Source organism: Schistocerca piceifrons, chromosome 11, assembly GCF_021461385.2.
Source record: "Schistocerca piceifrons isolate TAMUIC-IGC-003096 chromosome 11, iqSchPice1.1, whole genome shotgun sequence".
Lineage (NCBI taxonomy): Eukaryota > Metazoa > Arthropoda > Insecta > Orthoptera > Acrididae > Schistocerca > Schistocerca piceifrons.
The window spans coordinates 176,894,504-176,915,012 of record NC_060148.1 but is presented as its reverse complement, the minus strand read 5'-3'; the positions used below and the strand labels follow the sequence as shown (position 1 = coordinate 176,915,012).

At 42.9% G+C, this 20,509-nt stretch overlaps 1 protein-coding gene across 1 annotated transcript; it reads left to right on the top strand.

Annotated features, from left to right (window-relative positions):
- The first annotated feature begins 3,086 nt into the window (after window positions 1-3,086).
- LOC124719884 (ankyrin repeat domain-containing protein 1-like) lies at window positions 3,087-9,861 on the top strand. Its single transcript, XM_047245064.1, has 2 exons — window positions 3,087-3,100; window positions 9,366-9,861. Exons 1-2 carry the CDS (start codon window positions 3,087-3,089, stop codon window positions 9,859-9,861), a joined length of 510 nt encoding a protein of 169 aa, XP_047101020.1.
- The last annotated feature ends 10,648 nt before the right edge of the window (window positions 9,862-20,509 follow it).

The following is a 20,509-nucleotide window of genomic DNA, read 5'->3' as shown; positions in this document are numbered from 1 at the left end:
TACAGTGCCTTTTCAAGAACCTCTGAAAATGTTATTAAGAGAGAGACAGGACGATAATTTTTGACATTTGTAGCATCGCCAGACTTGAAAAGAGGTCTGACGATGGCATATTTCATTCTCTCTGGAACAACTCCCTCATAAAGAGATGTGTTGCAAATGTGAGCAAGTACTAGACTTACATCATTACTGCAGGCTTTCAACAGTTTACTGGAGATGTTACGTATACCTGAAGATCATTTGCTTTTCAATGAGTGAATTATTTTTTTTTATTTCATTAACAGTTATGGGTGTTACATTTATATCATTAAAACATTGTGGGAGGTTAAGTTTCAGAATATCTGCAGCTTCCCTTAGGTCACCACTGCAACCTATTTGAGAGGTGACACTTAGAAAGTGGTTGTTAAATGTGTCTGCTATCTGTTTACTATCAGTTATTTCCAAATCGTTAATTTTTAGGACAGCAGTTTTTCCATTGTCAGATGGTGCACTACCTGTTTCCCTCTTTATTACATTCCAAATCGTTCTAATTTTATTGTTTGAACAGTTAATTTCAGATTGTATGCACATACGTTTAGATTTTTTAGTGACTTTAGTTAAGATTTTGCAGTATGTCCTATAATATTTCATCTGGAGGGGATTATTGGATTGTCTGGATATTATATACAGTTCTCTTTTTCTCTGTCATGATATTTTTATGCCCTTGGTGAGCCATGGTTTTTTGCTTGATTGCCTGTTCTGTAGTCTACAGACCTTTTTTGGAAAGACATATATACCTGATAATTCATCGGTAAAGAAATTATGTTTTGTATTAACATCATTTCCAAGATAAACATACCTCCAGTGTCTCCCAAATGCATAATTTGAATTTTTGGATGTTTTCCTCATTCATGTTTCTAATGGTTTTCCACTGTGCACTAGCTTTGTTCTGATTTGTATTAAAGTTGTCAATTGTGAGTATTTGTCCATCATGATCAGAGAGACCATTTATGACTTTTTCAACTTTGATGTGATTAGTTTTACTCATATCTACAAAGATATTGTCTATTAGAGTGCTGGAAGTGGCAGTAGTTCTCGTGGGAAAACTGACAGTGGAGACAAGGTTGTAGGTATGCATTAAATTTGCAAACTCTGTCTTAGAAGATGAGCTTTCTAGGAAATCTATATTAAAATCTCCAGTCACTATAATGTCCGGAATTTTTTTTTTTATGAGATACAATAGCACAGAATCTAATTGTTTCATGAATACTTTCAAATTACCAGATGGAGCCCTGTATACTGCTATGATTACCAGTTTCTTGTTAGCTTCTACTATTTCTGTGACACATGCCTCAAAGTCTTTCTCTACACAATATTTCTCTACATCTATTGTATTAAAGGACAGGCTGTTTTTCACATAAATAACTGCCCCACCTTTGCACAAAATGAGGTAGCTAAAACATAGTTTGGTATATTGAGCATTTCGATGCCAAAAGTGACACGGTGTTCTGCCAGACAGAGAATATGAGCACATTTTGCACCTGTTGGTTCATCAATATTTACTTACAGAGCAGGCTTTGAATATTTTGGTGAAAAATTTTGAGCTTATTTTTAATTACACGATTGGTTGTGGTGCTGCCACTGTTGGGACTGAGTTTTATTTCTTTTGACATACCAGTATTACAGGAACAGTTTTCTGCAGGGAAGAGGGAGCTGTTGTGCTGGTAACACCCGCATTTGTTGTTAACTACATTACTTACATTCTGATTGGAACCTTCCCCCTCCTGCCCCAGTACCATAAAAAATCCCCATTTGCAGCTGAGGACTTTCTTGATCTCAGGCACATCCTATGTGGAGCAGCTGCAGTCACTACTGTGCTCCTTTCTGCCATAGAGGGCGGATCTCCTGCTGGTGCGGTTTCTACACTGCCAGCTTGTACACTTGATGCTGTGGGGGTTGGTGTTGCTGGTTCTGATATTGATGACTGTTCTTCCTCCTTAAATGCTGCTGCTTCACACGTTGGTAGTGGACTAACATTTCCCACTTGAGTTGTAACTGCTGGTGCTGTCTCGCTTTTGTGTAAAAGACCTGTTTGTGTTGATTCACATACAGGTGCTGCTGCATATGAAGTCTTCCCTTCAGCTGTTCCATTAGGTTTGAAGGAGTATTTTGACGACACTGTCTGTATTTCTTCCAATGGTACAGTTTCAATGGGCACAGGTGCTTTTAGAATGATTGGAGGAGTGGTGTTTTTAAATAGTTTGAATGTTTCTGCTAATAGTGCTTCAGTGAGTACACGTTTTCCTAGCCGGTTCCTGTGCATTCCATGTCGAGTAAAATGGTTTCTGTCTTCTGAATTACTGTCCAAAAACTAGACGTCCTTGAATGCTTTGCATACCTTTTGAAACATTCTGTTTGTGAATTTGATTTCATTATTTACACATGAACTGTTTATTAGGTCATGTCTATGTGGGATGCCAACGACGATTGCTTTTCTTGGCGAGATTCTTTGCAGTGCATTTCGCAATGCTGTGATTGCATTTTTCGACTCATTTTTATAAACATCGTTAGCTCCAGCAATAATTACACAAACATCGTTTGGTTGAGGGCTTAAATCTTTAATTATTTGCTGGAAAGGAGCCCCGGGTTTTACTGTGGCATTAATGGAAAATTTAGATTGCATATTCGGAGGAATAGTGGCTAAATCTCGTCCATGGCTGTCTGCAAAGATACAAACTTTTGGTTTTGTCTCATCTTCTCTCAATTTCATTTGTCGGTGTTTCTCTTGTGCAATGGGCACAAACGAGTTTTTCATAACTATAGCAGATATTGGAGCACTTTGAATTTCAATAACGGTTTCTTTGAGAGTGTTGTAGTTTTCACTTTGTACATTTTTCACACAAGGATTAAAATCGACATTCAATGAATTAATTAACGATTTGATGTCATTCATATATTTTTTAGCTATTGCGAGTTCTTCTTTCAGCACATCAGAGATGAGTTCTTCAGTACCAGCATTATACATCTTGACTGCACTTTTTCGACCACTGCACTGGACAAAGCCACATACACAATTCGGATTTCACTTTTCTCTTCTTCATACACGATAGATGGATCCATATATGTGAGAAAGAGCACAATCGGATACCGCTCTGAACACTGTTTTGGCAGAGTATGCACTTTAAACTAAATGTAATACGATTTTCTACGGCGCGATTTACTACTGCTTGCATACTCGACGCCATCTTGTGCAATTCTTCCTCGGACATGCGTGTCAGAAGGAACGTTGCGTCGTTCGTCTTAAAAGCACAGGCGCGGCAATATAGTCAGTGACAACACACTGGCGTGACAAATGTCGTGGGATGCCTCCTGGTAATGTGGCGGGCATTGCTTTGCTCTACGTAGCGTAGCAGCTGGACATGGCGCGGGCCCAGCAAGTCGCCAGAGGTCGCCTGCACAGGTACTGAGCCGTGCTGCCCCTGCAGCGAAAGTGCAGCCGGTGCAGGATTTTGTGCACTAACAGATCTCTCACTTATGTCCATAAATAGTCGGTGAGGTTCATATCGGGAGAGTTGGGTGGCTAAATCATTCGCTCGAGTTGTCCAGATCGCTACTCAAACCAGTCGCAAGTACTTGTCGCCCGGTGACAGGGCGCACTGCCATCCACAAACATTCCGTCGTCGTTCGGGAACTCGAGGTCCTCGGGTCGCTCCAGGTGCCCCCAAAGTGGTCGACCCCAACTGATTCCCAGTCAGTGTTGGGTTCAGCTCGACCAGAACCCAGTCCATTCCGTACAGACGCAGCCCTCGCCACTGCCGAGCCACCACCGGCCTGCACAGTGCCTCGTCGACATCTCGCCTCCGGGGCTTCGCGGGGTCCGCCTCGCAGCCGAACCCCACCGCCAGCCCTCACCACCTGAACTCTGGACCCAGCTCACCGGCCCACAGTTCTCCAGGCGCTTAGTCTCCACCCACGGACCGCTCAGAGGCGATGCCCCACTGTTCGCAAATGCACTCGCGTCAGAAATCTGCTGCCGTAACGCATTAGCGCCAAATTTCGCAACACAGCCCCAACACATACGTTCGCCGTAATGTCCCACGTAGATTTCTGCGGTTATTTCACGCAGTGTTGCTTGTCTGTTATCACTGACGACTCTTCGCAAACGCCGCTGCACTCGGTCGTAAAGTGAAGGCAGTCGGCCGCTGCGTTCTCTGTGCTGACAGACAATACCTGAAATCTGGTATTGTTGTCGTACTCACATCACTGTGGATGTCGTGATATTGGAATCCGTAACGATTTCCAAAATGGAATGTCGCATGCCTTCAGCTTAAGGATGTTGATGAAATGTAGTTACATCAATATGTTCTCCAAAAAATATTGATGTATATCGGCCATCATTTTCTGCCGGTATATCAATATGTCGATATCAAAACGGCAATATCGACTGTGATACTTTTATTTTATGTTATATTTCTTCACAATTTTCGATAAATATTTGAAGCTGTCTTTTTTTCAAATTGTAGTGTGACATGATTCTTACCTTCAAGTGTGTAATAATCTTACTACTTTCTGAGTTTTCATCACGTCCAATCTTGCCCTTTGAGTGTGTGAATCAAGTATTTGTGGCAGAGAACAAAAACACCGATTGCACCGTGGCGCAGGAGAGGGGGAGAGGGCTGAATGGAATGACAAGATTTACGACGTCAACAAACAAAACACCAATTTCCTTAAAAAATAATTTTCAACGGAACTAGTGTGCTATTTTTGCACATCGATATTCTTGAAAAACAGTTGCTGAAAATGAAGAACAAAAATGTAAATGACAAGCCGTGGGCGCAGACGTGTCAGGCGAAATGCTGAAGTAATCGGCGGGCAGCGCTGCCAAGGGAAAAAGCACGCTTTAACTTCGCCGCACAACTTCGACGCTGCAGCTGGTAGGTGCCTGGCCTTTGCAGAAATGGAAAAGCAGGGAAGCGGGCATGAAGTGTTCCGGACAAACCCGCTGTGGTGACGAAACACCACGATGGACCCATCAGGCGTCTTTTTCTGTTTCAGTTTTCAGTTAAATTTTTGTGATTTTGATTGGTCAGAACAAATATTCTAAGAAAGGATATTACTGTACCCTGCCACTGCAGAATAATACTGCAGCAACAAAACACGAACGACAGAAAAGAAACGAAAATAAAACTTTAGTTGCGAAGGAAATGCGCCATATACAACAACAAAACACAGTGCTTATACAAGCTTCTGCCAACAGCAAAGTATGTCGAAGGCTTTAGGAAGACTGCAGAGCTCGATAACAACAAATTGCCTCGGATGGGCGTGACGTGACGACTGTTTGAATTGGATTGCTTTGAGGAGTTGCGGGCTGCCTTTCGCGCATGCGCAGTTGAGTGGCGTGTGAGCGGTCCCTGCTCCCTGTTGTGGTTACAGAAGTGTGGCTGGGAGCCGCCGTCTGACGTCGCCGCCCTTGGGAAATGCGGTGGATCCGGGGCTGGTGCAGAGAGCAGCCCGAGCTGTGGTGGGCGGGTGGGTCGCCTCCACGTGGCCTGTGTATACGTTCAGCGGTTTTACTGTCTCCTCCTCGTTTATTGCGCTCACGTTAAATTAAAGCAAAACGGATTTTTGTGACAGGGAGCTGTCAACTGAGTTAAAATACGTTCGCATAATCAAGGAAGGCTAAAGTATGTTAAGAGTTTCAGATTTTATTTCGACCTCTCTGACAGTCAAGAAGTAATCGCTTTGCAGAAGAATCAAGTTATTTTTCAAGGTTCGCTAAAGAGATTGGGCTTTTAATAATCTTTCGCGCTGAGGCAGTCAGTTTATTTGAAACAAAATGTTTAATTTCACACTATTGCCTAGTTTCAACTGTTCGCTGCGTTTCTGGTGCACTTATGGCATTATACCGTAATGAAGAACCAAACATGATGTAATGCAGTACTGGTGCTGCAAGAAAATTTACATCGGAATCTCGACTTAGTAATGCGCGCTTTGAGCTGAATTGTGCATTTTTGTGTGGTGCACGAAATCCGGATGCTCTTGAAGTAATCCTGTGATGTCTTGTTTCTTTCGTGACATAATGTAAGATGTTTCAGAGTTTTACACATACGAACATGAGGGCTTCCTGCGTCATCCCGTAGCTGCGCAAGTGCGGTGACCCCTTCCATCTGGCGCTCTCTGTCAACTGCTGAAACGAACTTCATATTTCTAACAGGTCGCGGGAAAATACTGCCAATGTTGGTTTGAGAAGCGTTACATTCAAAGCAAATTTCCTTCTACGCAAGGTGAACTGCGTGCTACAATGTACGATGGATTTATTAAATCACAAAGCGTTTGACTCTCATTTAAAAATCAACTCTTCGGTGACGGGCCATTTAGAGGAAATTCGAGCCCAGAAGATGAGACATTTAGGTCGTTATTAAAAGTTTTATTATCACTTTAGTGTGATGTGTCTCAAAGTGTAACACGCGCACAGATCATCAACATTACATGTACAGGCTTAGCTTCTCTTGCAGCTTATTAATCTTTGAGACCAATGTTATATGTGAACGATGTGGTATTAATTTAAAAAGCATGAGCTTTTCTTATTTGTGTGTTGGCGGTACTTGCGAGTGATGTTGCTATTGGCTGACTACGTCGCGTGTCGTGTGCTGTCATCACCTGCCGAGATCACGTGACATGAGCTATGGCTGACTTACAAAAGCTCTTCGCAATCTCGATTTCAATGCAGCGGAAAGTAACATGCCGTGTTTGGGGGAATCCGAATTTATACCTCCATAATAGGAACATATGGACGACATCAAAGGTCTTGCAAAACGTTTTTTTCCCCCGCTGAATTTAGTTTTGTAAAGTGCCGGGGAATTTACGTCGGTATAACAATCAAAGCATTGATGAGTTTTACAGTGGCAAGGAAGATTATAGTGTCACTTAACACGGAAAAAGTGTATTTTGACCGGGAGAGAGTCTATTTTTAACCGAGAAGCCGAGGAAAAATGTGTGAATTTTTTTTCCTTGTCCATGTACACGTCCTGTTAGCTTGTTGGTGTACAGAATATGTAATAATATGTCGATACTTCTACAACTCTAAAACCAGCAGTCTATTTACAATGTGCAGCCGCTATTTTTATACGCAGGAGTGTCGCGATATTTTGTCCGCCGATACACACTTTTTTCAAGATATCGAGAGTCGAAATGGACATTTTAATAAATATCAATGTATTGGACACTCCATATTTTTAAAAATATCCTGGTGTAGCGCCGACTGCCGTTCCGCAGCCGAAGTGTGTCAATTGCGGCCGTGCGGCCATCAGAGAAGACGGCGGCAGGCCTTGCAGGCGAGCCAGCCGAGTACAGGGGGCAGCCCGGCCGACGCTCGGCCCTCCCTGCAGCTCCCGTGCGCCACGCCGCAGCCGCCTGCGTCTGCAGACACGGCTGTCGCACGGCTCAGCCTAACATTCGACCTGGTCTCTGCTCGAAGGCACGCGGTTGCTTCCTGACGGTGAAACACCTGGTCTCAGGTCGAAATTACAAACTACTCGCAATTGTACGTAGACGGAATACACTTTATTTAAATACTTTGAGCACATACTGAAGTGTGTCGGACAGTCGCTGACAGGCGGTAGGGGGCGTCGCTTGTGAGGGTCGCCTGCCCTGGCCGCCCTCTGCCCTGGACGCGGTACAGTGTGTCCGTCAAGTCGTGCGCCCTCTCCGCTCCGCAGTGCTGTCCCGGCGACCCAGTCTGGCCACACAGCCTGGCGCCGGTCACTCCCACCTCAGCGACTGCCCTGTCCAGAAAAACACGACATTACGGAGTAAATTGCACTAACACGGGAACAGGAGTCAAATGTCAGCGTTCCCGTATCTCTTAGAAATATAAAAGCGGGTGCCTGTTCGTGTGAATGCGTGTTCGTGTACAACTTCATCCACAATTGGCGCATACATTCCGTCCGATACAGTTTTTAAATAAAACATAGTGCAGCTATAGTGGAGAATTTAAGCCTTTCCTCTGATGGGGTGTTCTGAAACGCGACAACCCTTGCGACACGAGTAGTGCTAAGAAGTAACGGGCAACCATTTTGCGTTTTTTATAGCTGAGATTCGCACGACTTTTTTGTCGTTGTGATGGTAAACGTGCGTGGAAAGTTTCTGTACACCAGAAAAATGGGATATTTAGTCTGTTGTCACATCTTGGAAAGGTTATTGGTGTGTTAGTAGAATCGGTGATTATTTCTTTAATGTAAAAGCGGTTTATCGCGTTTGTACTACATTTGGCTATGCGAACAGAGTCAAATTCATCAACCTTTTAGAGACATTAGATTTTGCTTTTGTCGAATCTACTATCAGTACGGGAAGTGTTTACGACTGGTCTAAATGTTTTTTCCACGTCAACAGTTCGGTTCAGCACAAAGTCCTGTCACAAGGTGAAACGGTCAGCAAGTAGTAAAACCTACAAGCTCAACGCCAGCGGCATGGCGCAATCCGAAAAAAAACCTCCAGATTTGTGGCGGAACAGTTGATGATTTCTGCACTGTGATAACGCATCTGCTTAGAATTCGTTGCGTGTTCGTGAGTGTTTGGCTAAAAACCATACTGTGGTGATGTCCTTGGCTGCACGATCACCCGATGTGAAATTTTGTTCCTAAAAATTAACACCAACGGTAAAGGGCTGTCTCTTTCATAGAGAGATGAGATTTAAAATACATCGCTGAGAGAACTACAGGGTATCACAACAAAAGTTCAAGAATGGTTTGAGGAAGCGGAACAAACACTGGAATAAATGTATTCACATGTATTGGAAAATATTTTGATGAAGACAACACTGATGTAGAGTAATACATAAAGCCAGTAATGGATCTAATATTCACCGCTCTTGCTTTCACTAATATTGTCCGTGTTGCGACCTACGTTTTGTTAACAGACGAGGAAGTTGTATTTCTGATTAGTCGCCTGTGTTTTCTTCCCGAGTGTCGGAAGGGATTGCTCCACACACAAGTAACCGTTACGGGTGTGTTTCTCTGAAGCTCAAAGATCCGTTACCAACGGGATGCTGAGGTTACAGGAGGTGACTCCTCGGAGTGAATTAGGAGAAAAAGTTAAAACAGCTGGTAATGAGATGCAGTGCACAAATTTTTTAACGGGAAGCGGCTGCAGATTTCGATAGTGGGATACTGGTATGTGTCTGTCATACGCTGGTTGATCTGTATCGTAGAGGGAAGATTTCTACATTTGTAACTCATGGCTAGGCAGAAGTGTATTGAGGGCTGCTGGAAGTTTCGCGTCTGTGATGGTTTCTTTCATTCGGTGTGTGTGTGTGTGTGTGTGTGTGTGTGTGTGTGTGTGTGTGTGTGTGTGTGTGTAGTAGAGTGAGAGAGTGTCGATGTTTTGTGCAGGAGCCTCTCTCAACAGGAGAGAGGGAGGAGGCTGATAGAGGCGGCCGAGCAGGGCGCGGCGGAGCAGGTGCGCGAGTTGCTGGCGGCGGGGGCGGACGTGGGGGCGAGGCAGGAGTGTGGAGGCGGCTATACCGTCCTGCACTGGGCAGCAGAGAGCGGTCACGTCGCGGCGGCCAGCTGCCTCGTCAGCGCCGGCGCGGAGGTCGACGCCAGGGACAGCGTGTATCAGTGGACGCCCCTGCACTTGGCTGCACGGAGTGGCCACGCTGGTGTGGTGCGGCTGCTGGTCGGCGCCTCTGCCGACCTCAACGCCAGGGATCGGTGGGGGCAGACGCCGCTGCACTTGGCGGCACAGTTGGGCCGGGCAGAAGCGGCGGCTGAGCTCCTGCTGGCGGGGGCGGACGGGGGGGCCCGGGATGAGCGTTGGAGGACCCCCCTGGACGTCGCCAGGGAGTGGGGAAAGCAGCAGCTGGTGGATATGCTGAGACAACGCTGACATACGGCATTCAGGAAGCACAATCAGTTACATCATATCTGTTGGTCTTTCAAATAAAGAATACAAAAATCAGTCCTTTGTTCACTTATTTGTACATACCATTTTGTGCTGTGTATGACAACTCCGGTAACACCGTGGCAACTACAACGACGAGAGATACCTGTAAACTAACGTGAGGAGCCCTTCAGTCTGTAAAATACTTCACGATCAGTTTTTGCAAAAGCTGAGTAACAACTGATAAACACTGCACTATTACTAAGCACCACCTGTCTCTCTCAAGATAACGTCAGCACTCAATCTCTTTGAAGACACGAGTGGCGCAATATTGTTGGTTGTCTACCACATCACGCAGCTGCACTAACGTTCGTTGTTCGGACCAGACCACTGCATTACCTGATTACTGGAAACTATATGCTGCTAGCATGTGTGGTGCTATGTTACACCAGCATAAACTGCACCATACTCAGATTACTGGCACACAAGTCGTTCAGTCAGAATGTATCTTTTGTTACGATCTCACGCCGAGTGTACCTGCGTATCTGCAGTACGCAAATACTTGCCGCCTTTAATTGCAGCCTCACATTGGTAGAAAGTTACACCACGTACTTGGCAACACTGCACACGGAACGAGTCACACATCAGGCAGATTCGTAGAGGTCACGCTATCACGAAAAGTAAAACAAATTGAATTCTCTACTTTGGACCACGAATGGAGGAAATGCTTCCAACTGCTGGTGAGATTCTAATGAGAGACTTGCTGTTACGTTAATTCAAATGTAGATATGACTGCCAATGTACATTATACAGTTTACCATACTGTCGCCATCTGTATATGAGCGAGTCGTTATTTCGTAACTTTCATCACCTGAGTCTTCGACGTGCAGTGTGCACAGGTAGGTTCTCATAAAGTGTCAAGCGATATGAAAGACTCATAAAATGTTGACGTCGAAAGGGAACTGGCCGGATTGAGCGTGGAAGGTTCCTTTCCTCTATCGACAGGAACTTATTTTTCCGGATTTTAGGTTTCAATGTGACGCTGCAGGTAAGGGAACAGTGCAGAATAAAGCAGCGGCGGCGGCGAGCGAGAGGGCGTTCCCCGCGCATGCGCCGGCAGCGGATTCGCCGCGCGGCGTGACGGTGAGTGGCTGGGGTGAGGGCTCGCGAGCCAGCCGTGGGGCCGCGACAGAGACTCGCGCCCGCCAGCCTCCAGTACTCGGCTGCGAGACGGACCTGCAACTTCCCCTCAGTCAGCATCGCCCGCCAGGGCCCACCTGTGGCGCAGCAGGCGGTCACGTGTGTAACTGCTACACGGCGAGACAAACAACTTACACCCACACATTCTCACCAGGTTATGATCGGAAACAGAAAACACACAAAATTTTCTGAATCTCGCCGTCTGAAAGAGAAACACCACACATGGCTTCACAATATTCGGGAAACCGACAGCCACGAAGCATCGCCGTTCACAAACCGCCGAATCACCCGGTGCCGCAAGAGCTTCAGATTCGGACTCCACAGATTGAACAGAACATCCGTAAGCAAACACCATCACACAAAGCAGCTACACACAATAAAACATACAGGAGAGGAAAATAGTGGCAAGTCCCATATGATCGAGAAATTAAACCAGCAAATTAGTAGAGATAAAAGGAACACACACACACACACACACACACACACACACACACACACACGCGCGCGTAAACAAAATTCAAATCCGTCGCCAAATACTCTCGACAACAAATGAATGCAAACGGCGTTTGCAAACACAATAATGTGTGTGTGTGTGTGTGTGTGTGTGTGTGTGTGTGTGTGTGTGTGTGCAGTGCCCTCAGAACGCAAAACAAGAATGTCGCAACAAAACCTGACTAATAACAAACGTGTAACCAAAATATTTTGACACGCCAAAATCATGTCGTTTATTAATCAAGAGATGTTAGCTTGTTGATAAATTACACATTTCCAGCGTTTGCAGATGACAAGCAATCATTCCAGGACACCATACACATAGTCCTGCAAAACTGTGTAATGTAAAAATTACGGTAAGAAGAGAAACGAACAAAAGTTTTCTTTACGCCTCACTTTGTTAGATCAATTAAAACATAAAATATCTTCACTTTCTACAGCTTGCAATAACCAGATCCCACTCAGGATGGCACAGAGGTGCCGAAAAATGTTTAGGTAACAAGAGAAATTAGTCTTTCTGCGCAAAAGGGAACCTGATTTCAATGATATATGTATATATTCGCCATTTACTGTAAGAGTTACTTTGACAACTGCAATGTCGCCTTTGGGCTCTGAACAAGATTTCATCTCGGCACATGTCAGACTTTAAACTCCTCCGACACACACACACACACACACACACACACGTCCCGATTTTCAGTAACTTCATGTGGTGAACCGTTTCACCTATTTAAATGCTAACTGTTTTACTGGATTCTTTAATAAATGTACTGTGATGGCGTCTTGGAATTCACTTCAAATGGTTTAGCTACTCTCACCACCAAATTAGACACACAGATCGCCTGCTTGCATCTAAATAGCTATCCGTTCTGCTGCAAGAACTGCCCAAGTGGCCATATCAGCGAGAGACGTACGAAGAACAAGCAGGAGGGATTGCGGTGCGTCGGCTCATTAACATCGTACAGGAAATAGTTAAGTGCAGCAGTCTCGGGTGGGAAGTTACGGGGTGTTTATTGCTTCCTTCGGAGTCGTGGCTACATTCAGAAACGTGTACGGAGATTTCATACCAAATGGGGGTCTTGCGCGTAAAAAAAAACGTTTGGAATAAAAGTGAGGAGTAAATATTTGTACAAAGAACGGATGTTGGAAAAATTATAGGGTATATACGACCCAGGACAACCGGATATCTTGGAAAAACCCGGGAATTTTTTCATCGTTTTAGTTTTCAGATAAATTTTTGTAATTTTGGCTGGTAGGAACTGATTCTCTGGTAAAGAATGCTACTGTATCCCGCTACTGGAGAATAATACTGCAACAATGAAACGCAAACAGGAGGGAAAAAAATAAATCTTTAGTTGCAGAGAAATGCGCCATTTACAACAAGAAAATACAGCTAAAAATATGTCAAAGGCCTTAGGGCGAAGACGATGTGATTCTTCCTAACAGTAAACTCCTTTCTGTGAGCGTGACGTCACAGCTGCCTACGTCAGGTTCATCTGAGCAGTCGCCAGCGGGCTGTTGCGCATGCGCAGTTGACTCGCCCGCTGCTCGGACTGCTCAGGCCGTTAGCTGTACCGCGCGCCCTGGCTGCCGCATTCGCGCATGCGCAGAGTTATCTGAGTTGAAGAGAAAAGGGGGGGGGGTAGTGTCCACGTGACCCGTGTTTGCGTTCAGTGATATAATTCGCTGCTTCCTCTTCATATACAGCTCCCACGTCTAATGAACACAATACGTATTTCTGTGGCCGGGAGCTATGAAGCGAATTAAAATACATTAACATATTTATTGAAGGCAAAAATATATTATTAGTTTCACTTTTCTGGATTTTATTTCAAAGTTTTTGGCAGTCAAGCATTAATTGCTTTGCAGAACTATGAAGTTGTTGTTGTCAGTTTGCTACACAAATCTGGCGTTACTATTCTCGCTGAGGAAGTCAATTTATTTGAAACGAAGTGTTTCATTCCACAGCTGTTCGTTGAATGTAAAGTGCACGTTTTCATGTTCTGCCATGTATGGCATTATGTCATAATGAAGAGAAAAAAATACATGAGATGCTACAGTACTGCTACTGAAAGAAAACTTACGTCCCAAAAACCACACCGAAAAGCTAAATGTCAGGTGGGACCTACTTAATTGTGAATCTGCACGAAACAGTGTGCACTTCAGACCGAAGTATTCACGTTAGTATAGTTTACGAAATTCCGATGCACTCAGAGTATCCTCTGACGTCCTGTTTCTTTTATGGCGTAATGTAACACCTCTTTGTGCTTTATACACACAAACACGCGGCCTTCCTACGTCACTGCAGCTGCGCACGCGGAGTAATGCCTGTTTTCTGGCGCTCTCTGGCTACTCGTAAGCCGAAGGTATTTGAGACCGTCTCGGGATAGTTTTGCGAATGGTGGTTTGAAAAGTGTTACTTTCAAAGTAAATATGCTTCTACGCAGGATGAATTATGTTACGTGTGAGGAAGTGGGATGAATGTCTTAAAAAAACAGAGCGTTCGACTCTCGTTTCGAGCCCTGAAGACCAGACATTTACGTCAGTATTTTAAATTTACTGGCAAATTTGTGCGACGTACCTCAAAGTACAACACACGCAATAAACGTCGATATTGTATGTGAAAGCTTGGCTTTTCTTGTTGCTACACTTCATATTTTAATGTAAACCCCTAACTTTTCCTATTTGTGTGTTCGCGCTACGTAGGTGATTGCTATTGGCTTAATACAGCGCATGTCCTATGCTCTGAATGTCTGCTGTCATCGGCTGGCCAAGTCACGTGCCATGACGTCGCAATCTCGATTTCAAAGCTCCGGAAACTAGGGTGCCGTGTTTGGTGCAATTCAAATTTATAGTTTCGTAATACGAAAATATGCAGCGTAGGCCTATATGCTGCTGCAAATGAAAGGCCGTTCAAAAACTTCTCTCCCCGTTCCATTTTTTCCAGGAAGTTCCACGCCGGTGTATAAACCGTAAACCATTCAAAGGATTGATAAGTTTTACAGTTCCGAGGGAAAATCTACGGGGAACCTACCGTCACTTAGCACGGAAAAAGTGTATTTTCACCCGGGGAAAAGCATATTTTTACACCCTGAATTACTAAAAGAATCAACCAAAAAACAGGTGAGAATCCTGGAGGCCAAAGAAAGTGCGTGACCTTTAAGAAGCAACAAATACGCTTTCCCACAACGTAAGTAAGACGTCGGGTAAAAATTATTCTCAGTATCAGGAACCTGACTTGGGCACGCTTTGCCCCCAAAATCTCGGGTAAATTACTCTAAAAGCTGACTGATATTGTCGTGTTGGTTCCACTAGCGATGGGAACTACAGGAATTACCGAGAATAAGTACCATTCATTTCGTTTACCACTATTATTCATGTGCAACAGGTGTATTTACCGGTTTCCGCTACTTGCAGAAGACTCCAAAGGTTGGAGGGCTTCGCCGTAAAACACGTAACGTGGTAATTGATGTACTCGAAGTCCCCGGTCTGCGACTCGTATTTGTTACATTAGAGGGTGCTGTGGCGTGGCTGGAGGATGTGATATCTTTCATTTCGATAACTCTGCTCAGATGCCTGCAGACGAACCCGTTAAATACTTCGGAGCAGGCTGCGAATAACGTAAACAATAAACATAGGTGACTGGACGATTAGTCGGAAAACAGACTGCGCGCTCCTAAACAGAAAGGTGGCAGCTGAAGGGCGTGTTGCACGATGCCACGGAAGTAGCAGCAGGCAGGAGGCAACATTCTTTCTGAGAGTGTGGCTCATGTCCAGTGTGAGAGGGGCCGTGCAGATCCTGATCTACATCTACATGATTACTCTGCAATTCACACTTAGGTGCCTGGCGGAGGGTTGATCGAACCACCTTTAAGATACTCCCCTACCGTTCCACTCTCGAACAGTTGCGGCAGAAACAAACACTTACATCTCCCCGTGAGAGCTCTGACTTGTCTTGTTTCATTATGAAGATCATTTCTACCTGTGTTGGTGGGCGCCAAAAAAGTATTATCGTACTCTGAGGAGAAAGCTGGCGATTGAAATTGCATGGGAAGGTCCTGCCGTAGCAAGAAACGAATTCGTTTTGACGGCTGTCATGTTAATTGCTGTATCATATGGTAGCGCTGTCTCACCCATTTCGCGGTAATACAAGACGACCTGCCCTCTTCGAACTTTTTCGATCTCTTCCGTGAATCCTGTCTGATGCGGGTCCCACACTGCGCAGCAGTACTCGAGAAGGGGACGTACAAGTGTAGTGTAGGCGGTCTCTTTAGTGTACCTGTCACGTCCTCTATTTCTTCTCTCAGTAAATCGCTTGCTTTGTGCACAACATTATCCATGTCATCGTTGCAATTTAAGGTATTAACAACTTTAATCCCTAAGTATTTACCTGAATTTACATCCCTCAGATTTTTGTGATTTATCGTCTTAGTGGTTTCTTCGTCGTGCTTATGTGGACGACTTCACACTTATAGTCAATTGCCACTTCTTGCACCATTCGGATACCTTGTCTAAATCATTTTGCAATTCGTTTTGGTCATCTGATGACATTACATGACTAAGTGGCTGCACCAGCTAGACACTATCTAAGAGCACTGCTCAGATTGTCTCGTAAGTGGTGTATGGAGACCACCAACAGCAGAGGGCCTCTTAACACTTACTTTGGAGAACGCCAGGCGTTACTTCTGTTTTACTCGATGACTTTCCGTCAGTTACTAAGAACTCTGACTTTTCCAACGTGAAATCACGAATCCAGTCACACAACTCCACAGGTGCGCAATTTAACCAGAAGGGACAGTGTCAGAATCGATATGGAAACCTAACGACTATGGAATCAAATTGACGTCCCTTGTCAATAGCAGTCATTAGTTCGCGGTAATAAAGAGCTAGTTCTGTATCACAAGAGCTTTATTTTCTAAATGCCTGCTGGCTGTTTCTAAATAAATCGTATTCTTCGAGGTGGTTCATAGTGTTCGAGCGCAGTATGTGTTCCAAAACACTACTGCAAACCGAGGTTAGTGATGTGGGTCTGTTATTCAGTGGATTACTCTTATCCCGTTCCTTGGCTATTGGTGTGACATGCGCAACTTTCCATTCTGCTGGGTACGGAGCTTTCTGCCAGCGAGCAGTTGTATATGGTTGCTAAGTGTGGAGCTGTTGTATCAGCATACTGTGAGAGTAACAGACTGGTATACAATCTGGACCGCAAGCTTTGCCTTCCTTGTGGTTTAAGCTGTTTTGCTGCACCAAGAATTTCTGCTTCTGAATTACTCATATTGGCAGTTGTCCTCGATTCGAGTTCTGGAATGTTTACTTCGTCCTCTCCTGTGAGAGAAATTCGGAAAACGGTTTAGTAACTCTGCCTTCGTGGCGCTGTCATCAAAAAGATCACCATTGTTATCGCGCAGTGAAGGTATCGATTGCGTCTTCACGGTGTATACGATCCGTGACAACTGGGAAATCCGGGAGAAACCCGAGAATTTTTTCATCCGGAAGAAAAGTAGGAAAAACGTGGTATATTTAAAATGCCGCGAATTTATCATTGTTTTAGTCTGCAGTCAAACTTTCGTAATTTTGACTGGTAAGAACTGATAAACGGCAAAATGTGTCAAAGGCTTTAGGACGAAGACTGTGGAGTACCTCATAACAATAAACTGCTGCCGACGCGAGGCCAACGAGAAAGACAGGCCGCGCCGCGTACGTCACACAGAGGATGTCACGTGACCGGCACATTTCATTTCAAGAACACTGTGATGTAGGCACACGTATTTAATAGCTGAAAAACAGCAGGTCTGGCATGACAAATAAAACATATGCATCCCAATTAAGAGTTTATTCAGTTTGTTTGCTTACTAACCAAGCAGAGTTTACGTCTAGATGTATGTGGTTTCAGACATTTTTGTCTCCAGTAACCGGTAAAGCAATTACACTTCACAATAATTGCATGAACGAAAGGAAAGAATGTGTACAGATTTTTATCTAAAATGCAGTTACAGACAACTAATTTTCGACAGGCTCTCACATAGAATTCCATTCATAACATTATTTGTAAGTGTATGAACATTTCTAACAGATAGTGAAATATTCAAATCACAGTGATCGAAACAAGTTAAAAGATAGACGTGTAGTAGGCATTTTCGTTCTAGATTACATTCACGCAAGGCGCCTTTGCTTTCAGTAGGTGTTTCTTTTTTCCTCACACGAAAGAAAATGTGAGCAGCCGATATTTTTCCTCTTATATTTCGCCGATTTTTCTCCAAGGTGTTTCATTTTTAATGAGTGAAAATTTAATGACGAAAGATGCTCATCTCTACAGAATGATTTCGACGAAATTGTGCATTACGCCACAGTTTTGACAACACTTGTAGGGCGATCACCTGAACGTAATAGATGTACCTTATTCCCTGTTTTGCACAAATGCCACGTTGTTTCTAAGAGGCATAATAAAATTGCTTCTATTAAATTCTCTAAGGCAGGAATTATTACGTTCTTGGATATGAACAAACCTAATGTATCGAATTGTCAGAAGCAAATTCTCACCTGTATTTTTCTTGCATATTTCATTCATTGCAATTAGAAAAAGGCACCTGTTAATGAGGAAGAGGTTTCCTCGAAACAGGTTGTGCAAAATAAAGTAACTTGTAACATATTTATGCAGTTGTTTGGCGGTCAGTTCTACCAAAAACAAAAATCTCACCCGTAGTTTGACAAGAACTTGCCACTTACCTGTCTCTTGAGGAAGTCAGTGTTGATGCAGATATTATGTTTATGGAATAAGGGCTATTAGTTTTTTGGAAGAACTGCTACATCATTTCAGTGTTCTCCACAATGGAAAAATTTCTACTTGGAGTACTGACTGTGTAGTAATTTTTAATAGACATTTACAAGGCTACGAAGTCAAAAAAGTACTTTCTGTCAATATATATATTGGTTTGTGTCTGAAGATGACACTACAAAATGCATAATCTAAGTTGTGTATTTTTTCCCATTTTATGCTCACTGTATATTCTAAGTAGTTCCAATATAAAATTGAACATTTACCATCTTGGATTACCAGTTTACTTCTCTACTGGCCCCCTAACTGTCAAGCAGCACCCACATATACAAATAGAAGGAACTGATGGAGAAGGAACCGAATAAAAGGAAATGAATTTCCAAATTGAAAGGACAGTTTCAATTTATAAGGGGCCCTGTATCCAGGACAGTAGTATCTAAAACTTTTTTGAATGTACCCACATGTGTTTGTTGGCTTACATCTGCAACACCTGAGATAAACTATCATCAAACAGTGTACTACATGTAGTTTCCACAAATCAGCAACAAGCACTACTTGATAAACATTAAAATTTCTTTAGCTTTATGCTTTCTGTACAACACGAATTTATACCAAGGTCTCTCTGTCCTAATACCCCCCCCCCCTCCAAAACAAACAAACACACACACACACACACACACACACACACACACACACACACAGAGAGAGAGAGAGAGAGAGAGAGAGAGAGAGAGAGAGACTTGAATATACCAAGAATAAACATCAGTAGATTTTTTTCACTTTTCACTTCATTCCTAACTGAAGTGTAGTATAGCAAGAACCAGGTATCAAAACAACAGGTACAAACATTTCACATACATAATTTATTTTAACAAATTTGTAATGCATTTAAAAACACACATTTTCATTACTCATAACAGTTGATATTAATTGAGGTAAGATAATAGGTTAGTTCATAAACATTAGGCAGGTAAATTTGTGGCGTCTTTTAAACTCACTACAGTTGTGTGATAAATTTGTAAATATAATTTTACATCTTACTGTGAGCTTTCAAGTTTCCAATAGAAGTGACTCTATATGCGCCTTTGAAGGTTTTAATGAAACAAGATGTTCCAACCTATTGGTGCTATACATTTCATGGCAATACGATACTGCCTTAGGTCAATTTATTATTCATTTAATGATACTATTCTCAAAAATTTAGAGGCAGTTTGCACTTCTAATAAATTCTTTACAGGCATTGTAGAAAATATGACAGAATTAACCAAATAATCACAAAATCTGTTGCTGCCATGGATGTGACACCAAGAAAAACAAAAACATGTGCTTCAATCAGACTAAATGCCTGACTATACAAAAGAAATTAGACACAAAGTTCTCCGAAAATGCTTTGCAACCATATTTGCAGTATCACTACTTTATCAAACAATATTTGCAGTAGAATTTGGTTTCTCATGCTATATATATATGGACATGCAATCTGAGGTATAGATGCCTAGTGTGGAGACACTGAAGCATTTGTACCAAGATTTATTTTCTGCTCCACTCTATGTAGTAGTAGTAGTAGTAGTAGTAGTAGTTTATTCATCCAGAGACAATTTACATTGCATGGATTTTGTCAAAAAATACATTGTATATATATATATATATATATATATATATATATATATACATACACACATATAGGGTGAACAATACTATACAAAATACAGATGTGCATAGTAGACTACATAACATCAGACCACATTGAAATAGCATGTCCAACTTTGATTATTTACGTTGATGTATGAGAAAGACTTTTTACATGGAATACACGGTTGATATTTTGATATAACACATACAATTCTAGCACTTTTGTACATATTATTTACTTAGATCATAGCAACAGTCAGATAAAAATTACTATTGGCACAGAGTACATAAATATAATTGTTTAGTATCGAGTTATTCCAGGTATTATTTTACACTATAATAGCAGTTGGTCATTAAAAATTTGATTACTGCTTCTTTAAATGAAGACAATTTTTTTATTTCTTTTATCTTTACCGGTAGTTTGTTATACAATCTAATTCCTTGTATGTTTGTTTGTTTCTGCGCCAAAGCCTTGTTAACTCTTTTTATATGAATGTCATTGCACTTTCTTGTGCTGTAAGTATGTAGATCCGAGTTGGATTGGAAATTGTTAAT